The sequence below is a fragment of the Mesoplodon mirus genome, assembly GCF_964341445.2.
Source record: "Mesoplodon mirus genome assembly, chromosome: 10".
Taxonomy (NCBI): domain Eukaryota; kingdom Metazoa; phylum Chordata; class Mammalia; order Artiodactyla; family Ziphiidae; genus Mesoplodon; species Mesoplodon mirus.
Genome location: NC_138986.1, coordinates 47,928,028 through 47,954,368, shown reverse-complemented (window position 1 = coordinate 47,954,368; position 26,341 = coordinate 47,928,028). Strand labels below are relative to the sequence as shown.

At 44.2% G+C, this 26,341-nt stretch overlaps 1 protein-coding gene across 3 annotated transcripts in view; it reads right to left on the bottom strand.

The window, feature by feature from the left end:
* The window catches only part of TRAF3IP2 (TRAF3 interacting protein 2), a 39,592-nt gene extending 13,531 nt beyond the window's left edge, over positions 1-26,061 (bottom strand). The window contains exons 1-3 of one of the 3 annotated variants that reach the window (XM_082633998.1): positions 25,599-26,061; positions 13,226-14,062; positions 2,618-2,804 (exon numbers count right to left, since the gene is read on the bottom strand). In XM_082633998.1, coding sequence (XP_082490124.1) covers positions 2,618-2,804; positions 13,226-14,054 — 1,016 coding nt within the window. In that variant the 5' untranslated portion in view covers positions 14,055-14,062; positions 25,599-26,061. Of the gene's footprint in view, positions 1-2,611; positions 2,805-13,225; positions 14,063-25,598 lie in introns of all 3 variants that reach the window. The other 2 variants (XM_082633999.1, XM_082633997.1) reach the window with 2 other exon arrangements.
* Positions 26,062-26,341: the final 280 nt, after the last annotated feature.

The window sequence follows — 26,341 nt, the reverse complement described above, 5'->3', positions numbered from 1 at the left end:
GCATCCCAGTGTCCCGTTACAGCTTCACAGTGTCAAGGGCAGGGCATGGGCATCCGTTTTTTTGCCAGTTCAGACCTAGCAGGAACAAAATGTTTCCAGTAGCTGAGGTGGTGGCAGCTTCCAGATTCTGGATTGTGCTGTGGCAGCATGGCCTAGAATGGAGAGCTCCGCGGTGGCTTTCTGAGCCTCCACCTCTCTGACCATGCCAGAGGAAGCAGCCTCTTTGGTCTCCTGTTCCGTGACGTTGCTCTGGGACCATTCCTGGAAGCCCAGCCTAAAATTCGTTCCTCCAAGCTCCAACAATGTTGTAAGTACCCAATTCCCTATATTAAATCCCTTCTGTTTACAATAGCTAGAGTTGTTTCTGTTTTCTGTAACTGAATTCTAACTGATATGGAGACTAAAACTGTGTCTGTAATGTTTTATTTCTTCAAAAAAATATGAAGTAAATGTGGCATTGTTACCATTTTAAAAAACCTAGGTAGTGGGAACAGGAATGTTTGTTATTTGTTATGTTTGAAATTGTTTTATAGTCTAAATTTTACAAAAGTTTTGAATATAAAACCTGTGTGTATATGCCTAGATTGTTGCTTATGATTTCATATTTTTACCCAAAAGAGTATTTTAAAAATTCTGAAAGTCCTATGTAACAAGATTTAAAATAAAATTACACAGAATCTCAACTATATTATATTTCTAATTGTGATGTTTGAGGAAGTTATTTTTATTTTATATTAATATAGAAAAAAATTTTATGAAATATGCCTTCATCTAATGGGGATCCAGTTCCATATTCTTTTTGTATGAAATGCCTTTGTACCCAAAGTTGCTTAGTTGTTATAAAAGATGGTTGCTCACTTGACAAAGCAATGTTAAGGCCTTGATAATATTCAAAAACTTTCATATAAAACAATATCATGGAGAGTAATGACAGAGTAAATTTTCTGTATTAAGGTTCTCTTTCAAAAAACCAGTAAGAGGAGAATTAGCTTCATTACCTGTACTTGTTTTTCATTATCTTAAAATGATAAAATAAATCCAAGGAGACCATAGCAGGCTTAAATTGATGTTACAAAAGCAGTTACTCTGTACTACATTTGCTATTCTTCTGCATATCTAAAATTATTTCAAAATAAAAGTTTAATTTAAAAATTACTATTGCCTCTCCTATTCAACACTAAACATAAAGATGCTTAAATTTTGTTTGTTTTCTTGGAATTTTAGATATTTTTTCTGCAAGAGTGCTTATCTGGCTGTAAATCATTACTTAATTCCATTATATAAATTCCATGCAATTTTGTTTTTAAAAAAATAAGGCATCTGTCTGCAAAGAAAATCTGAGGGCTTGTCGGCTTTTGAGTGAAGAGGAAAGGCAGATGTGCCTTATCTGCCATTGTAAATAGAGTGGGCTTTTTTCTTTCAATAAACTTTTTGATCTGATTACCGATTTCTCTATTTCTGGAAAAAACTGCTTTAATAGGACCTTCATATCTCATTCCATTCTCAAAACAGAATATAGATTTACTCTGAGTGGTATATAAAAGTCGTGCTTGAGCAAGAGCAAACATTTTAACTACTCTCTTTCCAATTTTATCATAAATTAGGAAGCTCCATTTACATGAGTTGTTCCTGTATATTTTAGATCTATAAATTAAGAGAAAAAGAAAACTTGAAGAGTCAAAAGAAACAATGGGGCTTCCCTGGTGGTGCAGTGGTTAAGAATCTGCCTGCCAATGCAGGGGACACGGGTTTGAGCCCTGGTCGGGAAGATCCCACATGCCACGGAGCAACTAAGCCCGTGTGCCACAACTACTGAGCCTGCGCTCTAGAACCCACGAGCCACAACTACTGAGCCTGTGCGCCTAGAGCCCGTGCTCCACAACAAGAGAAGCCACTGCAATGAGAAGCCCGAGCACCGCAACGAAGAGTAGCCCCCGCTCGCCGCAACTAGAGAAAGCCCGCATGCGGCAACAAAGACCCAACACGACCAAAAATAAATAAATAAATTTATAAAAAAAAGAACAATGAAGAGAAATATGGTTAAAGGATTAGACAATTAAACAAAGTCAAGAAAAGCCAAAATTGTTTTTCTGGAAGAAGTATCGGAAAGACCTAATAATGGTGTTCAACATGTGTGAATTCTTTTATTACAAAAGAAAATAACAGGTTATTTTAAATTTCTATTAAGAACGAATTGAATTTAAAATTTCAAAGTAAGAAATGGTCTTAAACAGGTGTAGAAACTAAGGATATAAAAAAGAACTTCATAGCTTTGGAAGTCAGTCATAGTAAAAATAAAAACCTATTTCGTGGGCTAAAAGGCCAGGGGATCTGAAAGTAAAAGAAGCAGGTGTGACTTAGCATCTTAAGAGCCTTTCCTTCAAGAGCATTTTGACTAGTCACCAGTGGCTTTATATCTCTGGTAAAGAGACTCTTATCAACCAGTTTCCCTTTCCTCCTGACCTGAAAAGTCTATGTGGGGCGTTCCAGTGTGTGACTTGGTCAGCAGCCTGGGTAGCAAACCAACAGAGAGTTTAGATACATTTTGATTGCATTGGCATCATTCTTTTTCATGTTAGAACTGTTTGAAATTTGGCCCCATCGTACTTACTGATACCTCAGGAGCCCTAGGGAGGAGTGGTCTGTTTGTGGAGGCCTCTCCTCTTGGTCCCAGGGGCTGGGATAGTTCAGGACAACCTTCTGCACAGGGTGCAGGCCCCTCACACTGGCTCCAGGTGGGGCCTGCCCAGGTAGAGCCGGCTGGATCACTTGCTGGTAGGCTGCTCGAGGGTAGTCGTGGCCATCTGCAGGTAAAGACAGCAAAGAAAACAGGGAAGGCTGACCCGAGCTCCTTTGTGTGAAAGGAGAGGTAAGCTCAGTGCAAATTTTTGTCTTGATACCAACTGAGGGTTCCAGATAACGTTTACCACCTCTAAGATGTTTGCCATATTTCTGTACTATTATTTACTTGATTGCTTTCATGAAATTGAGTCATTGTTTTTATTTTTTTCCTAAATAAAAACGTCTATGAAATCCTGAGTTTGGTGTTCTAATTGGAAAGTACAAAGCTTCACATAGGCCCCTATTTAAATAAGATGCTTAAAATAATCCAAACTGAGCCTATTCCAGCTGCCTGGCTGATAAAGACCAGGACTTGGAGGGCATCTCTAAGAATGGGGAGGTAGGACCACAGAGACCCCTTTGGTCTAGGACAAGATATACTGCCCCGGTTTTGCTGTTACAGCTTTCCTGGGGCAGGTGAGATACATCCCAAGGGGCCCAGATCACCACTATTCCTACCATAATTCCCCAAGTTTTTAGAACCCAAGGCTAGGAGAAATTATCCTCAGGATAGATACAGAATCACTACTTGCTTTTTTCCTTCCCTGGACACACACACACACACACACACACACACACACACACACACACACACACACACACACACACACACACACACACACACACACACACACACACACACACACACACACACACACACACACACACACACACACACACACACACACACACACACACCAATCCCTCAAGAAGAAGTAAATGAATGAAAACTTGGCTCATACCTCTGGGAAGTAGCCAACCAGTTGGCAACACCTCCCAACTTTCTCAGTCCTCTGTTGCTAAAGGCTATGTGCACCTGGGGCCAGGGCAGTTAGAAGAGGGCAGTCTCAGAGCAAAGCCAGGCCTGGCAGTGATTTATATGAATTTGTAACCTAGGAGAAAGTTGGTCCCAGCCAGGCCCAGGAGTAGCAGAGTCCCAAAGGAAGAAGAGCAACCTGCCTGACCAGGTGAGAGAAGAGAAGTGAAGGTCAGAGGGGGGATGCAAGGGAACCCAGGAAGGGTGGGAGAGGAAGGCTCTGGGGGAACTGCCCAGGCCCAAAGGGGCTCAGGTGTGGGAAATCTGAGAGCTCTGATATATCTTAGGGGTGGGCCTAGCTTGGAGAGGGACTGGAGAGAGCCAAGTGGATAACCCTGCAAAATGAACCATGAGCACATCCTGGTAATCCAAGCATTGCCACCTCTGCCCAAGTAAGAACTTGGATGATGGAGGAGGCATAGCTAGGTAGGGCAAGAAAGAACCTTGGTTTTCAAAAGATTTTTATTGGTCTTTATTCTTTTTCTGATTATATAAATAATAACCAATTTGCCTGCTGTGTAGGTAGCATACATGCCGGGATGTAAAGTGAAATAAAACTAGGAAGTGAGCCAGAAAGTAACAGATAAAGAAGGTTGGAACCAGAATGTGGGGAGCGAGAACGTGGTTAAGAACTTTATTCCTAGTTTGGTAAGTAGTCAGGAACCACTGAAGTTTTCATGGGAACATCTAGGGGACTATTGGCCTCAAGTACAGAAGACAAATAATATGTGTATTCACTTCACTAGTGTGGCCCCACCATCTGGACTCAGGAAACTTGGCTGAGTGACCCTGGAAATGTGCCCAAGCCAGTCTCTCAAGCATGGTCAGAATCCCTGGATTTAGTCTATTGTCTGCTCTGACCTGTGACGTCAGCTAGGTCCTTCCTGTCCTGCTTCCTTTGGCAAAACTGACCACACCCCTCTTAACCCAGGTTGTCTCCTGGCCCTGACCATGACCCTTGCCCTGCTATTGCTTAGGCCTGCTTATGATATTAGGGGCTTAAGGAAAGGGAGGAGAATAAAAGGATCTGACTGGGTCTATCCCAGCCCCTTGGCTGATAAAGACCAGGACATGGAAGGCATCTCTAAGAATGGGGAGACAGGACCACAGAGCCCCCTGTGGTCTAGAACAAGATAGACCACCGAGGTTTTGTTTTTACAGCCTTCCTGGGGCAGGTCAGACACATTCCAAGGGGTCCAGCTCACCAGTTGGAGTTTCAGGGCTACAGGGCTGGTCTCTCCTGCTGCTCTTTTCCCCAGCTAGAACAGGGTAAAAAGTGCCCCTGCTATCAGGTCACTAGGCCAGCCATGTTTTTAGGTGAGTCTTGTATGAGTGGACCATTTACAAAACCAGCTATAGGTACAACCCTCCAGAGATTTCCCACTGCATTTAAAATCCACCTTGCATGATTGGGTCTCTGCCCTTCTTGATTTTATCTCCTACTATACTCTGCTCACCAAGCCCCAGCTATCCTGGCTGTCTTTCTTCTTCTTCTTTTTTTTTTTTGCGGTACGCGGGCCTCTCACTGCTGCGGCCCCTCCCGTTGCGGAGCACAGGCTCCGGACGCGCAGGCTCAGTGAACACGGCTCACGGGCCCAGCCTTTCCACGGCATGTGGGATCTTCCCGGACCGGGGCACGAACCCGTGTCCCCTGCATCGGCAGGCGGACTCTCAACCACTGCGCCACCAGGGAAGCCCTGTCTTTCTTCTTGAACGCCCCAAGCTAGTACCCCACCTCTGGGACCCTGAGTCTGCCATCCCCTCTGACCAGACTGTTTTACCCTGTGTCTTTACAGATCAACATCTCAACATTCAGTGCTCAGCTCAGATATCACCTGTTCACCAGTGAATTCACCTGTTCAAATCCCATCTCCCTATTTTATTTTCTTCCTAACGCTTATCATGTTTGTGTAAGTAAGCATGACTCTTACTTGTCAACTTCTTACCTGCCTTCCCTACGAGACTCTAAGCTCTGTGAAAGCATGAACTGTGTCTGTTTGCCACCACATCTCCAGGCACAGTGCCAACACCCAGGGGTTGCTCAATAAATGAATGAATGAAGACTGAAGAGTTACAAAGCCAACTTCACACACGCACACAAGCGAAGCCACGGAGCACTGCACAATCTGCCTGCTAGGTCTTGGGTCTTCTAGACTGTCTATGTCTCATCTGCTACCCATGTGCGGTATTCTTCAGTGTCTCCTCTGGAAGTGGGAAGAAGGAAGACACAGAGAGGAGGAGCAGCGTTGCCAGTGGCCTTGAACTTTTTAACGCTTAGAGCCATTCTCGTTTCCCATATCCATTAAGGAGTGGCTAATAAGGTTTTATTTGCTTTAAAAGGACTACCAAGCTCTAATCAGAGGGTTTATTTCTTTTCCAGAAGGTGGATGTTAGTGCTGTTAATCAAAAGCCTTTGAATCAAGGACATATGATTTCTAACAGATTATTCCTCACACAACAGGTTTTTGTCTCATAGCAACCAATCATATCATTAAAATCACTAAGGCATGTGGGCTAAGTGTTTGATTAGCTGTAACTCTCATTTCTGAAATGGCCACCTGTGATAAAAACTTACACTGGTTTGTGTGAGCAGATGAAAATGATCCACCTCATCTATTTTTGAAATTAGGGTACTGACAATATAGTTCTCTATGCTGTCCTTTGATTGTTAAAGCAAAGAAATATTGAATATCAGAGGGTCAATCAAAAATAAGATTTCCTTTTTTAAAAATAAATTTATTTTATTTATTTATTTTTGGCTGCATTGGATCTTCGTTGCTGCGCGTGGGCTTTCTCTAATTGCAGCGAGTGGGACTACTCTTTGATGTGGTGCGTGGGCTTCTCATTGCGGTGGCTTCTCTTGTTGCGGAGCACGGGCTCTAGGCTTGTGGGCTTCTGTAGTTGTGGCACGAGGGCTCAGTAGTTGTGGTGCATGGGCTTAGCTGCTCCACGGGATGTGGGATCTTCCTGGACCAGGGCTTGAACCCATGTCCCCTGCATTGGCAGGCGTATTCTTAAACAGTGTGCCACCAGGGAAACCCAAGCTTTCCTTTTCGTAAGTGGAACTTGACTGGTTTTGTCTGGAATTTGGCTGGTTGTGTGGAAAAGTTGTGAAATAAAATCTGTATTTGTTGGGTAAATGAATGTCTTTTCACCGCTCAAAGTTTGATAGTTTTGTTCCACTATTTTGACCAAGGCTTGCTAGTTTAGCTGGGTACTATATATATAATGGCTAACATTTATCGAGTACTTGTTACATGCCAAGTACTGTTCTAAGTTCCTTATTCAGGATTATAGAGTTCAATTTTTTGTTCTCCTAAAGAAGAAGTTTAACTTAGAAAAAAATCCAAATTCCTTACCATAGTCCTTGCCTCCTTCATTTTCTAGCATATCATTCTCTCCCTGCTCACCCTGCTCCAGCCCCACTCACTTGCTTTTGGTACATTAACTACACCAAACTCCTTGCTTCCTGGACCTTCTTTTCCTTTAGATTTCAGCTCACGTGTCCTACTCAAAGAGGCCTCCTCTCACCATCCTGTCTATTAATGTCTGTTCTAACACCTGGCTATTTCCTTTATAACACGTACACTTTGTTATTTTGTTTGCCAATTTCTTCTTATCTATAGACTTATCTCCAGTAGACTGTGAACTCCGCAAAGACAGGACCATGTGTGTTGTATTCACCCCTGCACACCCAGTGCCTAGCAGAGAACTGGGCAAATATTTGTTGAATAAGTTGATACATGAATGAACAAGGTCTGTTTCCAAATCTCATTGACCTCCTTTCTTTCCTCTGCTCTCCCATTAGACAAGTAAAGATGGCCTTTCCAAGGCTTGATATCACAAAGTCTCTACTCATGATTAGGGAATCACTCCTTTTCCCAGGAAGTAGGGAACAGATTTCTTTTTGTTCATTCAACAAATATTATTGAATCTCTATGGCTAGGCAGGCGGTGAATAGAAATAAATAGGTTATAGTTCTCCTTAGTAGCTCAAAATAAATGGAGAGAGAAAGAGGAAATCTGTGTGTCTATGGATGTTTGTTTGGAAACACAAACCCACACTCAGTGCGTAAGAGAGGCGTGCAAGCCAGCAGCCAGCTACATGGTAGACTTAAGAATCACTGCCTAAAATATCTCCCCCAATGACTTGTCCTCATGTCTAAAATTCCATCAAGAGAGTGCATTCTGTAGAATGTGATAGACAAGTGATTTGTTAGCACAGTAACTCCTAGATTCTGACGCAGTGTTAATCACAAAACAAAAATACAAATCTTCCACATCATGACTAGGTGCCCAGAACTGTATGTTACTTGTCAGTCTTATGATCCTCTTGGCCTGGGTACACATGGTCTTCGTGTTACTGGGCTTTGACCACTTGGAATTTGTAAACCAAATCCTAAATGAGGTTTTCCACTTATTAGTCAAAACATTCAACATTTTTCTTCCTTATTAAGAATGGTATTAAAAGAATTTATGAGAGAGAAAATAAAATCTGATTTTCAAGTTGTCAAAAGACATGATGATATAACACAATCACTTTAGCCAGGAAAACAAAATGGCCTGCATAAACTGTTACAGGAACGCCCACAGCTGCAAACAGCTGTAGATCCTGAAAGGCAACGCCTTTCTTTATCATCTCTTCCACCTGGTTTGTTTTTCCTTACTTTTAATTGTGCATGCCTTCTAGCATACAAATAATCATTCTTTGGGGTCCATATGAGCAATAGTAGGCATGAGCCCACAGGTTTATTTTATTCAGTCTCCTTGGTAGAGAAAGCAAGAATTTTACAGTAAAATAAGAGTCTTTTAGACTTAATACATTCTTTTCTCCCAACTTATTTGCGTCATGGGTTTCATTTGATTGCATAGCCATGACCTCCAGTCTGGTGACCTTCAGTGGGAGGATTTTGAGGCAGTAAGAGGCTGACTTCTCCCGGGGGTGGCGGGGAGGAAAGAAACAGTCTTTTCCCACTTCTTGTTTTCACCTGCTTTGATAACTTTTTTTTTTGACATGAAAGGGGTGACCAGTAACCATTTTTGCTTTAACTTGCAAAGGCTAAGGTATGCCATTTGCATGGTGATCATTATTTATTTATATTTTCATTAACGGATGAGGAAGTAATACTCTTCTAAAGCCGAGTAGAACCACGTAGCCATGGTTTCCAACTGCACGAGCATCACTTAGATGAACAGCTCTTTTGAAGTGGTTTTGTTGGCAATTAAATGCAGTTACAGCCCTGACATGAAACTAAGCATTTATACACCTGCTTTGAATACTTAAAATCTGTGCCAGCAAGAGGGATCTAGAAGTAGAGGGGTAATTTACAGGGCTGGTTACAGGATCCATTTAGATAATAGCAATAATAACTAAGAGCTGCTAGTTATTGAGGGCTTACTACAAGCCAGCCACTTTCCTAGTGTCTTTAATACATTATCTCATTTAATCCTCACAGCAACCTTCCTGGGAGCCATTGCTATCGGAGGCTTCATAAATATTTTGGGCTTGCAGTGCCCTGAAGAGAAACTGTAAGCACTGAATTTCCTTGACAAACCCAGCCCGAACCTGACCCTCTTCCCTGTAATTAAATGCCCCTGGGAACCAGGACCAAGGCACATGCAGGGTGGATTAGGCTGAGCCCACTTGTACACCCTCATTTCCCCTTACTTTTCTTTTTTCTTTTTAACTTTTACTTATTTTTTAAAATTATTTATTTATTTATTTATGGCTGTGTTGGGTCTTTGTTGCTGCGCACTGGCTTTCTCTAGTTGCAGCTAGCGAGGCTACTCTTTGTTGCGGTGTGTGGGCTTCTCATTGCGGTGGCTTCTCTTGTTGTGGAGCATGGGCTCTAGGCTCGCGGGCTTCAGTAGTTGTGGCTTGTGGGCTCAGTAGTCGTGGCGCACGGGCTTAGCTGCTCCGTGGCATGTGGGATCTTCCCGGACCAGGGCTCGAACCCAGGTTCCATGCACTGGCAGGCGGATTCTTAACCATTGCACCACCAGGGAAGTCCCTTTACTTATTTTTTAAATTATAAAAATAATGCCTGTTTGCTCTAACAAATTCAACAAAAATATATAGAGTTAGAAGAAAAATCTCCCTGTCTCTTCCTAATTCCTTGTTCCCCTTCCCCCATGATCACAGTTAACAGTTGGGGCCATCTTACACATTTTTTAATGGAGTCTTTAACATATATAATTAAAAAAATAACATGTATGGGATTAACACTTCATGCTTCTCCCTTAATCTTTTTTATGTCAGAGTGTGTATTTTAGTCTACGTAACAGGGGCCTAGTAGTCTATGGTATAAATAAATCACAACTTATTTACAATAATGTATATTCTTTATAACATAATTTGATAATTACTTATAATTTACTAATTTATAATTATTTACTATAATCTGTCCCCTTATTGATAGGCATTTTAGTGTTTTTATTCTTACTCTAATACAATGCTTTAATAAACATCTTCATTCAGGTATTTCTATATGTTCATTTAATGTGTCTATAGTACAGATTCCTACAAGTGAGACTGCTGGACCAAAGAGGACACATTTAAAATTTTGATAGTGAAATTGTCTCTTGGAAGACTGTACCAGTTTATACGCTTATCAAGAGTAGATGGGGAAGTTCATTTCCCCATAAACCCACTAACACTAGATGTTGTCCCAGGTTTTTTTGTTTTTGTGCACCTGATTGGGAAAAATACATCTTTAAAAATTTTGCATTTCTCAAATTCAGTAATATTAAGCTTGGTTTCATATGCTTATTGGCTGCTTATACGTGTTCTGTGAATTATTCCCTTCTCCTGTCCAAGTTCTCTCCTCTCTGCCTTCCTTTCATCACTTATCTTCACTCCCAGGATCCTAGGCTCCCCCTCCTCCCCCACTTCAATAGAAGGAAATAATATAGAGAGCAAGGGGAGGGGATCTGATGAGAGAAAGCAAGTGTTAAGAGACTAAAAGTATTCCCAGTGGGAGTGTCTGTATTTTAACAGAGCCTGCCCAAAGAGGGCAATGCTCACCTCCAAAGACTAGATTGCTAACGATGCCATTTCAGGGTTCAACAGGAAAAATATTTTCAAGTGAGAAGATCTTCCTGGAACCCTCAAATTGTGAGTCCATGTTTTCTGTCTATCACAATGGGGCTTTCTCCTGTTAGTGGTTAAAGGCAACTGCTTGGGACTTAGTATCACAAAGCCCTTGATGAAGTATTCACACTTCCACATATTAATCTAAGAAACTAATCAGAAATGCAGGTAAAAACTTATGTATATGATGTATCATATCATTGCTTATTGGATCAGAAATTGGAAACTACTTAAAATGTCCAGCAGAGAATAACTTAAAAACAACTTGATAGATCCATCTGATGAAATAATATGCAGCATTTTTAGGTGATGCTGGAAGAATTACACTGAAATTATTTTAGTTTTATATTAAATATATATGCAAAGAAAAAACCCAGTAAATATGTCAAACCCCAATACGGAATTATTTTGGGGTGATGGAAACATGGCTTTTGGGCATATTTCAACTTTGAGAGTGAACAAACATTAGTATTATGATCAGAAAAATTATCTTTAAATGCAGATAGTAGAATGTTAAAAAAAAAGTATTTTGTGGTATTATTTCCACAAAATTATTCCTTTTTAACCTAGAAATCATTGAGAAAAAAATGCAAATCCTGACCCTGCCAAGGTTCAGTTTTCAGTGAGTGATTCATGCTCAAGGAACTCTGCCACCTATCCCTGGGTGCTCAAAGTACAAGTGAGGTCCTTGCTTCCCAATCAGCTGACTTCCCAGCATCCCACACCAACACCAGAGTCCCAGTTGTAGACCTCAGGGGCTCTTTCTCCTGAAGCTCGGCTGCTTCCTCATCTCTTAGCCTCACTTTTTTATTTTTTTTAACAAATACTTATTGAGCACTTGGTACATGCAGATATATATATATATATATATATATATATTTTTTTTTTTTTTCTTTTTTTGCGGTACGCGGGCCTCTCATTGTTGTGGCCTCTCCCATTGCGGAGCACAGGCTCCGGACGCGCAGGCTCAGCGGCCATGGCTCACGGGCCCAGCCGCTCCGCGGCATGTGGGATCTTCCCGGACCGGGGCACGAACCTGTGTCCCCTGTATCGGCAGGCGGACTCTCAACCACTGCGCCACCAGGGAAGCCCAGGAAGCTTTATATTAAATGCACATGTATAAATACATAAATTGTGACTGATTATAGGATGTGTAATTATTTCTATACTTTATTTTAAAGCTAGGCACCAGATTTGGTCAGACTCTTTGGTCAGACCATTTGAACTGCTTTCGATATGGTGGGGTTTTTTTGCTAAGAAAAATATTGCACCTCCCAGCCCCATGTTTCATCTGTAAAGCCCTATTGTTATTTTCCAGCAGCGTCTTAGAGAGCTGACATCAAGAATTGTGATGAACCTTTTATCTCAGTCTAAGACTTTATCACTTTCAGAGATGCTTACTGTACTGATACATATTATTCATTCATTCATTCATTCATTCAGAAATAATTTATTGGGAATCTAGTATATGCTGGTGACTGTGCTAAATACTGGGGAATTATGGATTGAAAATACACCTTTGCTGAATGTGCAAAAACTTACAGTCTGGAAGGAGAAGTAAACAAGTCCATAAGTAAATGCCATACTGGCATTAGGTGCCCCAACAGGCAGAGTATAAGGAAACAGAGAGCCCAAAGGAGGGACTGATCTGGGGAGACTGCCAGAGGGACACTTGAGCTAAGTCTTAAAAGAGGTATATAGTGATGGTTGTATAACTCTAAATTGAATTATACACCTAAATGGGGGCAGGGTGAACTTCACAGCATATAAATTAGATCTCAAAAAAGCAGTTAAAGAAAAAAAGGTATAGAACTGGTTCAAATGTACAAGAAGGGGAAAAACATCCTGGGTAGAGAGAAGAGTGTGGGCAAATGCAGGGGGATGTGAAACAGCTCGACAAGTTAGGGGGACTGCCAGTCCTCAAGTGTGGCTAGATGGTAGGGTAGATGTTGATGGTTCAACCTCCAAAGGCCTTTAAGCAATATAATCACAGGAGCAACTGGATCTTCATGTAATGCATGAATTCAGAGTCTCAATGACATTCTGGGCACCTTCTGATTTTCTTGACAGAAGGCCCCTTTCTCTGAAAAATCTAAGGTGGAGAAGAAGCATGTAAAGAAGGAAAAACCCAGATGCCCAAGAATTTGGATAACAAACAAGTTTTCTAGAAGTTATTTGAGTCGTCTCCCTGCCTCTCAGCAAGTTTCACTTAAAACTACCCTAGAGAGGAATCTGTTTTATACTTAAAGTTTCCTAGAGAAGCAGGTTCCAAGCGGAACGGGCTTTGGGCCAAGATAAAGCATTATTCTAAAACCACTTGCAAATCCAATCACATGTGGAAGGTCCCATAGGAAGCAAAATGTCCTCCCTGCCCTCTGACCTGTCTGTGCTGGTCTAAGGATGCAAGACACTGATGTGAGATTCCCATTTACTCAGTTACCCAGCCCAGAATGTCCAGAGGAGGTAAAGCTCACTTACGTGGCACCAGGTGATCGGGGCCTCCAGGACAATAGTAGCGATAGTTCCACTGAGCCTGTGGGGCAGCGCTGGGAGGCAGCCTCTGTGCACATGCTGGATATCTCTGAGGTTCAAACTGATGGAACTCCCTGGATCTGAGAGGCCTGGGGAGGTCCTGGGGGTAACACACGGAGGTGAGGGGCAGGGGCCTTTCCAGTTGCCTGATGCCCAGGACGTCCTGGGGCTGTGAATCATATCCCGTGTCTATCGTATGCAGGTCTGGGGCTGCTCGGTTCCTGTGGGTCCGGGCCCATGGCACCATCTCTTGGCTACTGCCCGGGGGGTCTGCTGAGGCATTAGGTAAACTTTGGTCTGATTTGTCTGAGTCATGGCCAGTGTCAGGAGAAGCTGCTGAAAGCTGAGATCCCAGCCATTGATTACGTTTTTCCATAAGTGAAAACTGATGCTCCGGGGTGAGGGCTCCAACCACAGACTCAGCCTCAGGCTCGCTGGCTGCAGAGCAGCCTAAGGGAAAATCTTTGCCGGGGTCTGGGTGTCTCCTCCAGAAGCTGTCTTCACTCTCTGCCAGGACTTTAGTGCGCAGGCAGGTTACCTGCTGGGACATAGGCTGCTGGTGATTTGAAAGCTTCAGGGTTGGGTGAGCGTGAGAAAAGTCTCCTGAGGAAGAGTGAGGGGTTTGAGGTGCAGACAAGCTGTTGGGTGCCATGTTCCTTGTATCTGGAGCAGGTAGCTTGGATTCTTCTTCCAGGGAATATTCTGAGAGAGGTTTCAGCAACTGACTTGGGTATGGTTCTGATTCATCAACCTCCACAGGAATGCTTCGGTTCATCCTAGTTTCTGGAACAAGAGAAAACATGCCACAGCCTCAGAAGTCAGATCATTTCTTGGAGTCCCCCGCTTTATGACCTTAAGGGACCTCATTCAGATGTGGTTTAAATTAACAGTAGAGTGACACCAGTGCACTGGCAGAGCCCTGATCACGTAAAATTGTTCACTTATCCTCCAGGCAAAGGCAGTAAGGCTTATTAAGATATTTTTATCTGGAAGGCGATTCAAAGAATGTGACTGGACCATTCTGTGGTAGAAGTCATACACCAGCAAGGGAAAGACACGGATGAAAATCAACAGCCAAGTTTTGAGGAAGGAGAAATCATCAGAATGTGGGTTGTTTCATGTGTATTTGGAATCCATGATGAAAGAAATCTCAGTGACGAACGTGGAATGATCTCTAAAATATACTGTTAAGTGATTAAAGAAAAGCAAGGTGCAGACCAATGTATATACAATGCTGCTATTTTGTGTGAAAAAATAGAGAGAGGGGAATGTGTGTGTGTGTGAGCACAACTGCTTGCACACGTATAAAACGTGGATGGAGGACACACAAGACATTGGTGTATTGGTTGCGTTTGAGAATGGAGCTAAGCTGAGGGGCGGAGGGGGAGAGTTTTTACCTTCTGAAGTTTTAAACTTTTGCCCCCTGTGACTATTGCCCAATTTAAAAAAAAAGATTTTTAAAGCCTGAGTTTAAAAAGCACTGGAAAAAAGGTCATAGTGACATTTTCCACTTACAACTATAGGTTATTTGGAAGGCTTAATTCCCTCTTGCACGATGCCTGCATGACCATCTGGCCTGTGATGTAGCAGCTGCACGGACAAGGCTCGCTAAACTAGCCTTTAGCCCACAGTCCAGGTACTATTGGTTTTACCTATAAAAACAGAACTCTCAAACAACATAACAGAATGAGAAAGAAAATTCACCTCCCCTTATCAGAAGATTGGTTGAGATGATGTCCCAGGATGCTTAGGCTCCAGGGGAAGGAAGGAGGCAGGTCACGGAAAAAGATGTCACAGGGTGATAACGGGAGGCCTGCAGAAGGCTCCAGAGCAGGGATAGTGGGAGCGAGGAAGTGAAAAGAAAACTCCTGGCCGTCTGTTCCGTGCAGGCCTCGTACATAGCATACCTCAAGTGCCATACAGGGAGAAGGGGTGGTGCCGGGGGTGTGTGTGTGTGCATTTTTAAATTCCTATTTTATCCATGTAGAATTTCAACCACAAACACTCACTGAGGGCTTACTGTGCCCAAAGGCACGATGCCCATCAGTTATTGTGCTAAGACAAGTTGGAAAATTATGAATTCCCCTTCTCTTGTGCCCAGTACCCAACCCAATGGCAACAAGACAGCACGCATTTTAAAATGCTGCCCCAAAGAGCAGAAGTGGGATCAGCGGTTTCCCACCAAATTTATCTTCCTGGCCTATAGAAAGAGACCTCAATCTGCTCTGCACTCCCTGCCAAATGAATGCCCTCGAACACTTCTCTGACTCTCACGTGGTATCAGACTTTCCCATCTGCTGCAAACACCCTTTGTACCATTTTCTGGCACAACAGAACATTCCCTCAGGCTCCAGGAAGTCCCTGCCGGCCCTGCCTCCTTGCCTGGGTGTCCCCTGCCCCGGGCTGGCTCTTTTCTAGGCTGCTGTCTAGGCTGGGTGTGCTTCCTGCCCCTTGACTCTGCAGAGGATAGACCTCATCACCTAAATTGCTTAGACCCTGTAAAAACACACAAATTTCAACGGATTTCCATTGATGAGACCTACCCAAAACACACATATTTCAACTACTGAATATTTTAAAATGTTCACCATTGTTTTCCTTTCTTTCTTACAATTTTTCTACAGCTATGAAATTGGAGATGCCATACAACATGCTCTTCAGCTGGTCAGGAAACAGAAGTATTTTCTGAAGGGCTAAGTGTTGCGTAATCTCCTGCAAGCATCTGTGGGCCCACAGCTGAATGGGGGGGGGATCGGGGGGTCGGGGGGGAGGTCGGGGTAAGAGGTGCAGCCAGCGAGCCAGCCAGCAAGAGAACTAAAGGCTGTGAGCTATTTCTTGGTATGCAATTCATTTTCATTTTGCACACTTCAGGTACAGTTGTTTATATTCTCCCTGGGTCTTCAAATGTGAATACCTTAGAAGTGCTTCCCTAAAAAATTAAATTTAATTTAAAAAGTTGCAAATTCTCTTCTAGCTGAGGAACCTTCAAGGACTTGGAGGAAGCTAATAAAAAGGGTGATAAATGTGGTCATCTCCGGAGTGCGGTCAGTGACTGGGAATCTGAGGTCCATCCTAGGGTGGGAATTCTAGAGTTGAAATTGGCCTGAAAATGAACAGACGGTTCCTCGGATGATAGTGAACAAACCTGGCATGGCAATGAACAACCTTTCAGGAAAGCTATGGGATTAGTAATCTTTAAAAAACAAAATGAACTCTGATGTTTCAAATTTGTCACTACAAGTATTCAAACAGCAAACGATTACTGAACCTTACTATGTGTCCAACTCTGTGCTGTGTACCCCCTCTTCTGAGGCATAAGCTCAGTTAAAATTTTTTTACAAATGGTAATACCTACAAGTGACACAAAACTCAAAAGGTACAAGAGGGTATATTGTGAGACGTAAACATAATTATTTCTTAAGACATAAAACATTATTCCTACCTTCAAGTTGCTTGTGATCCAGCTCAAGGAAGACAACTAATACAGGAAATCAAAGGCCCTACCTCAGGGCCTTTGCACTTGCTGTGCCTTCTCCTTGGAACACTCTTCCCCTACATACCTGCTTGGCTTGATTCCTTTCTTTTTTAGGTCTTTACTCAGCTCTTGCTTTCTCAGTGAGGGCTCCCTGGTCACCCTCTAAAATTTTTACATGCTTCTTGCATTCTCTGTCTCCCTTCCCTGCTTTATCATTCTCTCTAGCAGTTATCACCACTGTATATACTATAAAATGTATGTTATAAATACAAATATCTAGTACATTCCTTGTTTATTGTCTCCCCCCTTCCCCAGAATGTAAATTTCATGAGGACTCCTCTGTTCACAGCTGTATTCCCAGCATCTAGAACTATACCTGGTACATAGTAGGTGCTCAATAAATATTTGTTGAATGAATGAATGATTGATGCCTGTTTCAGAGAGGAGACAGATCCATGTAGCTGGAAGGATCCCTGACAGTGAGGATGTCAGGCTCATGAAAGGTGGCAGGGAGGATTTCAGAGTTCTTGAAATTATACCCTTCCCTCTTCCTCTCAAATATGTATTAAGTTCCACTAAGTGTCAGGCCCCGAGGCAGGCCTGGGCCATGCCTGAAGAGGTCCCACCCCGCCACGGCAGGGTTGACCTGAACCCTCGCTGGCAGAATAACAGTGAGTCCACCACCCAGCATGCTGGGACATCTGCTCCAGACAGGAAGGCGGCTGGTCTCCTCCTGCATCCTCAGAGCTTTGCGAAGAACAGCAGAGGGTGGGGCAGGCCTGCAGTCACAACGGGGGCCCCTCCAGCCCTACACCCCGGCCAGAACTGACAGAAAAACCCTGCCACCCTCCTGAGGGTGTCACAGAGAAAAACTACACGCCGACGCCACATCAGAGGGCTTTGGGCAGATCAGTGGGTAGGGTTGGAAATGAGTTTTACTTTTTGGTCTTTTTTTTTTTTTTTGCGGTACGCGGGCCTCTCACTGTTGTGGCCTCTCCCGTTGCAGAGCACAGGCTCCGGACGTGCAGGCTCAGCGGCCATGGCTCATGGGCCCAGCCACTCCGCGGCATGTGGGATCTTCCCGGACCGGGGCACGAACCCGTGTCCCCTGCATCGGCAGGCGGACTCTCAACACCTGCGCCACCAGGGAAGCCCTACTTTTTGGTCTTTAATGTCAATATTGTAAAAAAAAATAATAATGCATGTTGAAAAAAATTAACTCAGTATCTCATCGCTCCTAACCATTTCTAATTTCCCTGTTTTATTCCAGACCCTTCTCTATATGATGTCCAGGCAGTTGTAACCCTGGCACAGCCTGTGCTCCCATCCTTAACAGCGGGTGGCAATTGGTTTTAAGTGGAAAAGCCCTGTTTTCTAGCCATGACCTAGAGGAGAAGTCTATGACCCCTGAGGGGGGCAGAAGACCTGCCAGCCAGGCCCTGGTGAGCCCCAGGCTGGCGGTGCTCCAGACAGTCTCAGCTCATCAGGATGATGCTGAGCTCCGAAGGCTTCGCTTCAAACCCCTGGGGGAAGGGGGAGGCTGGCTGGCCAGGGACCACAGGAGAGTTTCTGTTTCAGAAGCGTTTTCTGAGGCTCACAATACAGATGTCCAGGCCTCGCACCTAGAGATTATGAGGCGGGGCCAGGGCTCCCTTTTTTTTCTGTTTAAGTCCCACAGGTAAATAGGTTCTCTCATATTTTGCCAAGGGGAGTGTAATCTGTACAATTTGGCCATAACTATCAGAATTTTAAGATCTTATGTCCTTTGACCTAGTCATTTCATTTCCAAGAATTTCCTCTACAGAGATATGCACATATTATTTAAAACGAAGAGGCTACGAGGATAGGCAATGCAGCAATATTTGTAACAGCAAAGACTACAAACAACCCACGCGTCCAAAAGGTTCTGCTTTTTAAAACTATGGTCCAGCCTTACAATGAACACTCTGCATCTTTTTGAAAAGACTGAGGAAGTGCTGTGTGAACTGATGTGGAACCATCTCCAAGATTTACTGTGAAGTTAAAAAAGGAAAGAGCAGAACAGTGTGTAGAGTACACTACCCTTTGTGCGATCTGAGATTGTATATGCCCACAGCATCACATCCGAAAGCTGGAACAGAGGATGCCTCTGGGAAGGGAACTGGGTGACTGGGAACAGGGGCAGGAGAGGGACTTGCTTTTCAGAGCATTTTTTACCTTTTAAGTTTTGTACCAAGTGCCTGTATATCTACTTAAAAGATAAAAAAGGAAAAGGAGACGCTCCACCAGTGATTCTGATGTGCACAAAGATTAAGAACCAATGTGAGAGAGGCACTGCTCAGACCACCCAGGAGAGAGTGAACCGTCCCATAAAATACAAAAGACCGTTCAGCAGAGGGTGCGGACATCTGTCCACGGTGGGAGTGGGTGGGACGGGGGTGGCACAAGCTAGGAATGGAGGGCTAGTCCCAGGGCCACACAGCCACGTGGAACCCGTGGTGTATGTGAGCCCGGTTCTTGCTCTGATCTGACCCAAGAGACAGCAGCTTTCCTCCTCTGCCATCTCGCTGCCCTTTGGACTGGGAGCTCTGGTTCCAGCTCTTAGATTCTGACCAGCATCTTTCTTCAAATCTGTCAGTTTTTCTGTCCCAGCCTCTCTCGCTTCCTTTCTGCCCCCTACCCTTCCTGCGTAGCCTGGTTTTGCAGATAAGACCTTATCCAGACATCAGCAGTTTTGACATCCCCTGTGACAATGCTCCCTGGTGTCCCATTCACAGAATTTCCCATTCATTCTCTCTTTCTCTCTCTTTTGCTGCCTCCAAATCTTGGCTCATGTCTGTTCCCAGCAACCTTTCTCTCCTCCAGCACATTCTGCCTTAAATGATTAGTTTCTAGAAACACAGCCTATCAGTCTTCGCAGCATTACCTTTCTTATCTCATCGTTCATCCAAAAGCCTCTTTTCCTCCCATCATGCCCGCCTCGCTTTCTGCAGGTCTCTTAGACCCCCCCGGTGTGCATAGGGCACAAGTCTCTCTCAGGGCACATATTCACAGGTATGATGTCCACGTTCACAGTTAACTGTGGCTTCTGCCATCCAGACGGGCTTACCCTGAATAAATACACATTTCTAGGATGTGGAAAATATGCAGGACTTAAATGCACAGGCTCTAGATTCAAGCTCCCCATGATTAAATTCTTTCTCTGCTAGCTGCACGATTCGACGTGTGACCTTGAGAAAATTACTTAACTTCTCTGGGCCTCATTTTTCTCATCTGTAAAGTGGGGAAAATGACAGCATTTGCCCCATAGGAGGGTTAAAGAAGAAGGTGTAAATAAAGTGCTGACTGTAGGGCCTGGCCCATATCAAGCTCTCCAAAAACAATGGCTATTTTGTTATTTTTACAACAAAAAGTGATTTGGCTTTAGAACTGTTTTCTAGACAATGTTCACTTGTTTTATACCTGGACGCTAAACCTATTATATGAACCTAATGTATGGAGACCATATCTTTTTAACCAACATGTGTATTTCTGGCAGATTCGATATACATCATCTCATCTGGTCCTTAAAACAGCTGGGTCCCAGGCGAGGTACGTGGTTTCACTTCACCATTCCTATTGTACAGAGCCGTGGGCACATTAAGTGGCTTCTCCAAAGTCACTGCCAATTCTAGCCTATAGATCTCCTACCTCTTTCCATTAAACCACATAGATCAGGCACTGGCAAACCTTTTCTGTAAAGAACCGGATAGTAAATAGTTCACATTTGTGGACCACATACCGTCTCTGTCTCATACTCTGCTTTTCAGTTAGTTTGTTTGTTCTTAAAGAACCTTTAAAAATATAAATTCTTAGCAATAGGCAGGTATAGAAACAGACCACAGGCCACCTTTGGCTCGAGAGTTGTAGTTTATCAAGCTCTGATACAGATTATGCTGATAAATCAATATAAACCTAATGAAATGGATATACTTAAGAAACCTTACCCTTTGTTAACAATAACTGTTAATATTTGTTAAATGTTTACTATGTGTCAAATACTGTTCCAAGGTGTTTTACATGTATTAACTTATCCTCTCAGCCACCCTATTTGTAGGTACTGTTGTCAACCCTGTTTTAGGAATGGGGAAACTGAACACAGGGAGGGTAAGTAACTTTCCCAACGCCACAGGGCCAGTAAGTAGCCTAGCTAGTGTTCAAATCCAAGCAGTTCAGCACCAGAGCCTGGGCACTGAACCCACTTGGTTCTCGGTTGGGGGCACTGACTTGTACAGCAATGTGGGGGAGGGGAGAAAGGGGATGGCAGGAGCTGAGTAAACCCTAGAAGCTCCTGGAATAGATAGGTTTCAGAACCATTCACCCTGAAGCTAAGGAGGCGTGGATACATGCCACCTGTGTTTTATGAAGAATGGCCAGGCTGGAAACCTGTGATGGCTTTCCTTCATGCTACTACAATAGAGGATATGGATGAGACTGCAGAGGCATCTTGATTTGAGAAAAGCACTTGACTGGATCTCATTAAATTTTAATCATAAACTGAATTCAAAGTAAATTGAAAACTTGTTGACAGAGCACAAACAAAGGGTGACGATAAATGGTGATGCATCTAGAGAGGGGATATCTTCCAGGGGACGCCTCTGAGGCAAGGATGGATGGGATTTAATGAAGGTGTATGTCCCTGGAAGAAGACAAATAGCAGAGCAAGAAACAGGGGAAGGGCAGGAGTGAGCAGCCTGAGTAATTAATAAACCACATTACCAGCTCCTAAATGATCAAGGCTTGCTGTTACCAACTGCTTGGATTTTTTTAAAAAAGCATTCTTTGGGTCAACAACAGGATTGAAGGGTCCTAGACACACATAGCATGAATATTTCAGGTGGACATATTAATAAATATATAAATTTACAGCTAGGAAGATCCTCAGATGCAATTTGGACCAGGTCCTTGCAGTCACAGATTCTCAAGGTCTTTCTTCATTCTCCAGGGAGTAATTTTTTTTTCATAACTGTCCAAAAATTTGGGATTTAAAAAAAATCTTTAAACTCATTAATGTTCTTTGTTTACTGCCCCAACGCATGCAAACTCTCTCAACATCGGTTTGCTTAGTGGAAGTTGGTTTTGAGTGAACTGTGTGGCTCAGGTTCAAATTCCAGTGAAGAAATATTTCCAAGTTTACTTGCAGAATTTCCCAGACAAAGAAGCTCTTCCATTTGGTTTGCCAGAGGACTGGAAGCAGTGGTGAGCCCTGGAGACAAGTGAACATTTACTGGCCCTTGTTCATACCCTGCACAGTACAGCTCACAGCAGGCTGAAGGCGGTGCAGCGTGACCCGACCTGATGTGCGGAAGTTCGCTCTGCAACTCCTCTGAGCTGCTCAACTCAATGACGGGGCTAATGGGAAAGGACTGACTCCACCACGCTGGAAGCTGGTAAAAACCGTTTAGAGAACAACCTCAAACCAGCCCATGGGTTCTCTTGTTTGTTTGTTTTGTTTCAGATAAGGTTTCTCTAAACACACGTTGGTGATTCTTAATTCAGTCCAGACCCCAGAGTGAGGAAAAGAAGGGGCAGAAAGAGGGAGGAGAAGGGATAGAAAGGAAGAAAGGAAATGGAAGAGAAGCAAGGAGAGTGGGAAACCTTGAAGGAAAATTTTAAAACACTTGTCCTTTATTGGTGGAGGAGAGAGGCTTGCTTAAACTGTGATTTTTACATATTACAGTTGGAAGGGAAGGGAAAGAATGAATGCAGGCAAAAGGCAAGAGTGTTACAGGTAAGCTGCTGAGCTGGGAGGAATCTGGGCAGACAGCACAGAGGAGGAGGAAGGGAAATCGGAGGTGGGAGGGAGACCCGGGACCCCGCCTGGGAGAGGAAGAAGGCAAAACACTGGAACCATGAGCGCAGGAAAACAGTGAGGTGGGGAAGAGCCAAGTTTCCATCATCGCTCAGGGAGCTGCCCAGACCCCAGCCAGCCTGCGTCTTCAGGATGAAGGAAGGGGGTCAAGCAGGCCGGGGGCTCCCGTCAGTCCTGGATAGCTAGATCTCAGCTGCTTTATCAGGGAACCACGCCAAACTGGCTCAGCTCTGCGAATCACGAGGGGATGAAAGCCCACCTTCCTCCCTCAGCCAATTTACAACTTCTGGTCCCCAGGAAGGTCTGTGTACACATCTGTACACACACGCGCACACACGCACACACACAGAGGCACAGGGTGAGCTTAACACTCAGGCATCGAAGCACATGTGGGCGAGTAGGAGGCCTGCTGGGCAAGAGACGCAAAGAATGTCAAATGTCGGAGGGAGAAGGACAGCCTGGGTTTCAGGAACTAAAAATATCTCGGTGACAACACACTAGGAAGAAACAGGAGAGGCCCGGGGGAGAGCTTCTTGATTCTAATCCTCAGATGCTTTCTCACGGAAGGCCTGCAGGGTTGTTTTGATAAGGAACTGTGATCAAACATTAGGGGTCATTTCGTTGGATCTGAAAGGAACTTAAAGTTTAATATGGCTCATCTGTGTGCTCTTTTTTGTTTTCCCTGCAGCAGTTGCCTGCAATTCATATGTGTTTTGAAAGGCTAATCTAAATTTTCCTGTAGCAGAAACATGATTAGAATTCAGGATATTTCCGAGATTTCGATTCTTCTAAACATAGATTTAATTTAGACAAACTACCCGCATAATCAATCTTTCTGAGTGCCTGCAACTATGATTCTGAATTCGTGCAACTATGACCGCCTTCTACTCTTATTTTCAGAGCATTTGAAAATCACTAACACCTTAATCTTGAGAGGAGCAGGCTTAAATATTTTCCATCTTTGCACCCGCCCAAAGTGAGTACCCCCAAGTTAAAAGTCTTCTCCCCAACACGTTTTCACTCCTAATCAACCCACCCCAGGCACGGAGCACAGCAGGGGCTTCTGTCTAGTGCCACCCCATCACAAATGACACCAGATGAAGAATGACTGTGGGTGGCCTTTCTGGATCAAAGCTAGGCTGGCAGCAAATAACAGCCTGATTTCAGATAGTGGTGCATGTTATTTGAAAATAAAAATCAGTAACTCATCACAGGTGAAACATCTTGAAATTCCTGTCCTCCCATCCCAGGGTGATAGAGAGAGCCAGGTAAAAACATGACAGGGACCATACCGGGGCCTTGATATTCCACAGAAACAGCTGAGCAATATCGAAAGCCGTGAGTCAGTCCATCCCACACAGTCAGGGCCTAGTTTGAACTGTATGGAGGGAGAGTAACAGCTCAAAAGAAACAATCAGGATTTTTAAAAAAGTAGTGGTTTGGAAAAGGTTAAGGATTCTGTGTGTCGGTCATCAAATAACGCGTCTGATCCTATCATCACCCTTACTGGTATCTGGATGTGCTTCACAGCTTCCCTTCACCCCCCCATTAAAGGCCCCACACACAGTGACTGGTCTAGCCAGGGAGTGGTTTCCAGCTCCTGCTAAGTCAGTAACGTAGCCTTCTGGAGCCAGGCTCGTCTGCCAGCTCTCGGGCCTGCCTTGACTCTGTGGGCAAGTGCACGGACTGGTTCTTCCTGGGTAACCCAAATGGGACATAAACTAATTCAAGAAACCCCCTGCTTTCTCCTATTTAACTAGAGCCAATAATAACACCTAAATTCCAGGCAGCCTCCTGCAGAGCCACGTGGCAGCCCAGCACACCACGCCGCCACTCTCAGCCTCTTACCCAGGCTATGGCTTCACCTTTTGCCTCGAGAGCAGATGAGTGAAACAAATCAGAGCAGCTTATATGGAAGAAACCTGAGCACCTACAAGGTGCCTGATAGTCTACTGAGAGCTAGAGGGTAGAGAAGGATTAAGAAAGGAGTCCTTTTTCTCCAGCGACTAACTATCTCTTAGTAGCGAGAGGTAAGATGAATGTATCTGAGTAATCAGTAAACAAAACGCACTCTTCTAAGACCACCCATTATGGCTACCCCTCTGGGATTCCCATCACCCCAGCCTTCTTTCGTTAGAATTTCGACATAATCTTGTTAGCTCACCACCCCCCACACATTTTATTGATGAAGAAATCCAGGCCTAGGGAAACCAAAGTAAATTGCATAAGTCACAGAGCCAGCAAGGAGTGGAGTGAGAACTTGAAACCAAGTTTCTTGTCCTCTGCTTTTATTATTTATTTGGTCTCTTTTTTTCCCTGTTCATTAAAAAATACCCCCCTATGCTAAGAAATCATCTTGAACTTGAAAGTCACGGGAAGCTCGATTAGCTTCTAAGATCAAATGATAGCACTTCTCCCCTGGTTTTCCCTAAAGGCTCAGGCCTACTGTCCGTGCCAGCAAATGTCTGGGTCATTTGGGAGGGTGGAGGGCTGTGGGAGAGGACCTGAGAGGGCGCCACAGCCAGCACAGAGCTGAGATGAACTTCCTGGCCCAAGAACATGGTGTTGATTTTTCTTCCCCGAAGTGAAACAGGGATCAAGAAAACTTGGGAGTTCTCCCTCCATCTCTGCCACTGACGTGTCTGAGGCTGGAAGCCAATTCCTTAATCTGTGCCATCCCCGGCTCCCTCCCTGGAGAATGGGGCTTGTCTTCTTAATAGAAACTTCTGGGGACACTAAGTACTCAAACACAGGCGTGTGTGTGTCTCCACTCCTCAAAGAGTTAATCTTCACTCGCCCGTCTGAAATACTAAACCACCAGCATTTTCTCACAGCGGAAATGTAGCTGTCATTTTCCCAGCCCAAGCTGGTCTCTCTGTACACAAACAAACGAAAGGTGGGGAGAGGCGGGTGGAGGAAAGTAAGGCAGCACATTTCAGTAAAGGAGAAAACTGTTTTGGGAAACGGGTCAAAAAGAAGTAAGGCGAGGTAGGTGACAACTCTGAGCAACTTACCTTAGAGCCACCACGGAGACACAGACCGGGCCACGGGGTGATCACGCTCTCTCCTTCTTGGGTCACTCCACCTTGGGTCGCTCCGGGCCTTCCTCCACCCTCTCCCGGCCCAGGTAAGCTGGAACAGGCTCCGAAGCAGGAAGTGGAAGTTGTATGCAAATTTCTACCGAGGCTAGGAAGCCTCGGCTCAAAAATCTCCCTGTGGGCAGTGAATCAACAGCCGCTGAGAAGTCACTTTATTTCTTAAAACAGAAACCTCCTTCATTCACTAGAAAAGGCCACTGGCCAATTAGGCTGCATTTTTTTTTTTCACAACCCAGCTAAGTAACTGCTGAGGAATGTTCCCACTGCCCTGGACCTCAGCGTTGTCGTCGTCATAGTACCCTGGCCTGAGACGGTGCCTGGGGAGGGGATTGAACTTGGGTGTTAAGATCGGTTATTCATTAGCAGCTCCAGAGGAGGAAACTGGGGGCAGATCATGGGGAGGAGTATGAAGCAAAAGCTTCTTACTGTCTCTAACCGCATTTGCTGCTCTTAATCACAAAGGGAGGACTCACTGTCCATCCCCCTACACACGCACACACAAACACGTACACACACACACACCCTGTCCCATCCACAGGCATGAAAAAGTGACTAGTTTTGAGAACCACCCCCCGCCCCTGACACACACACACAGTCCTCCTCTGGCTGCATTTTTCATGTCCTCAAGTTTATTTCCTCGCCTTTCCTTCTCTTTGCTT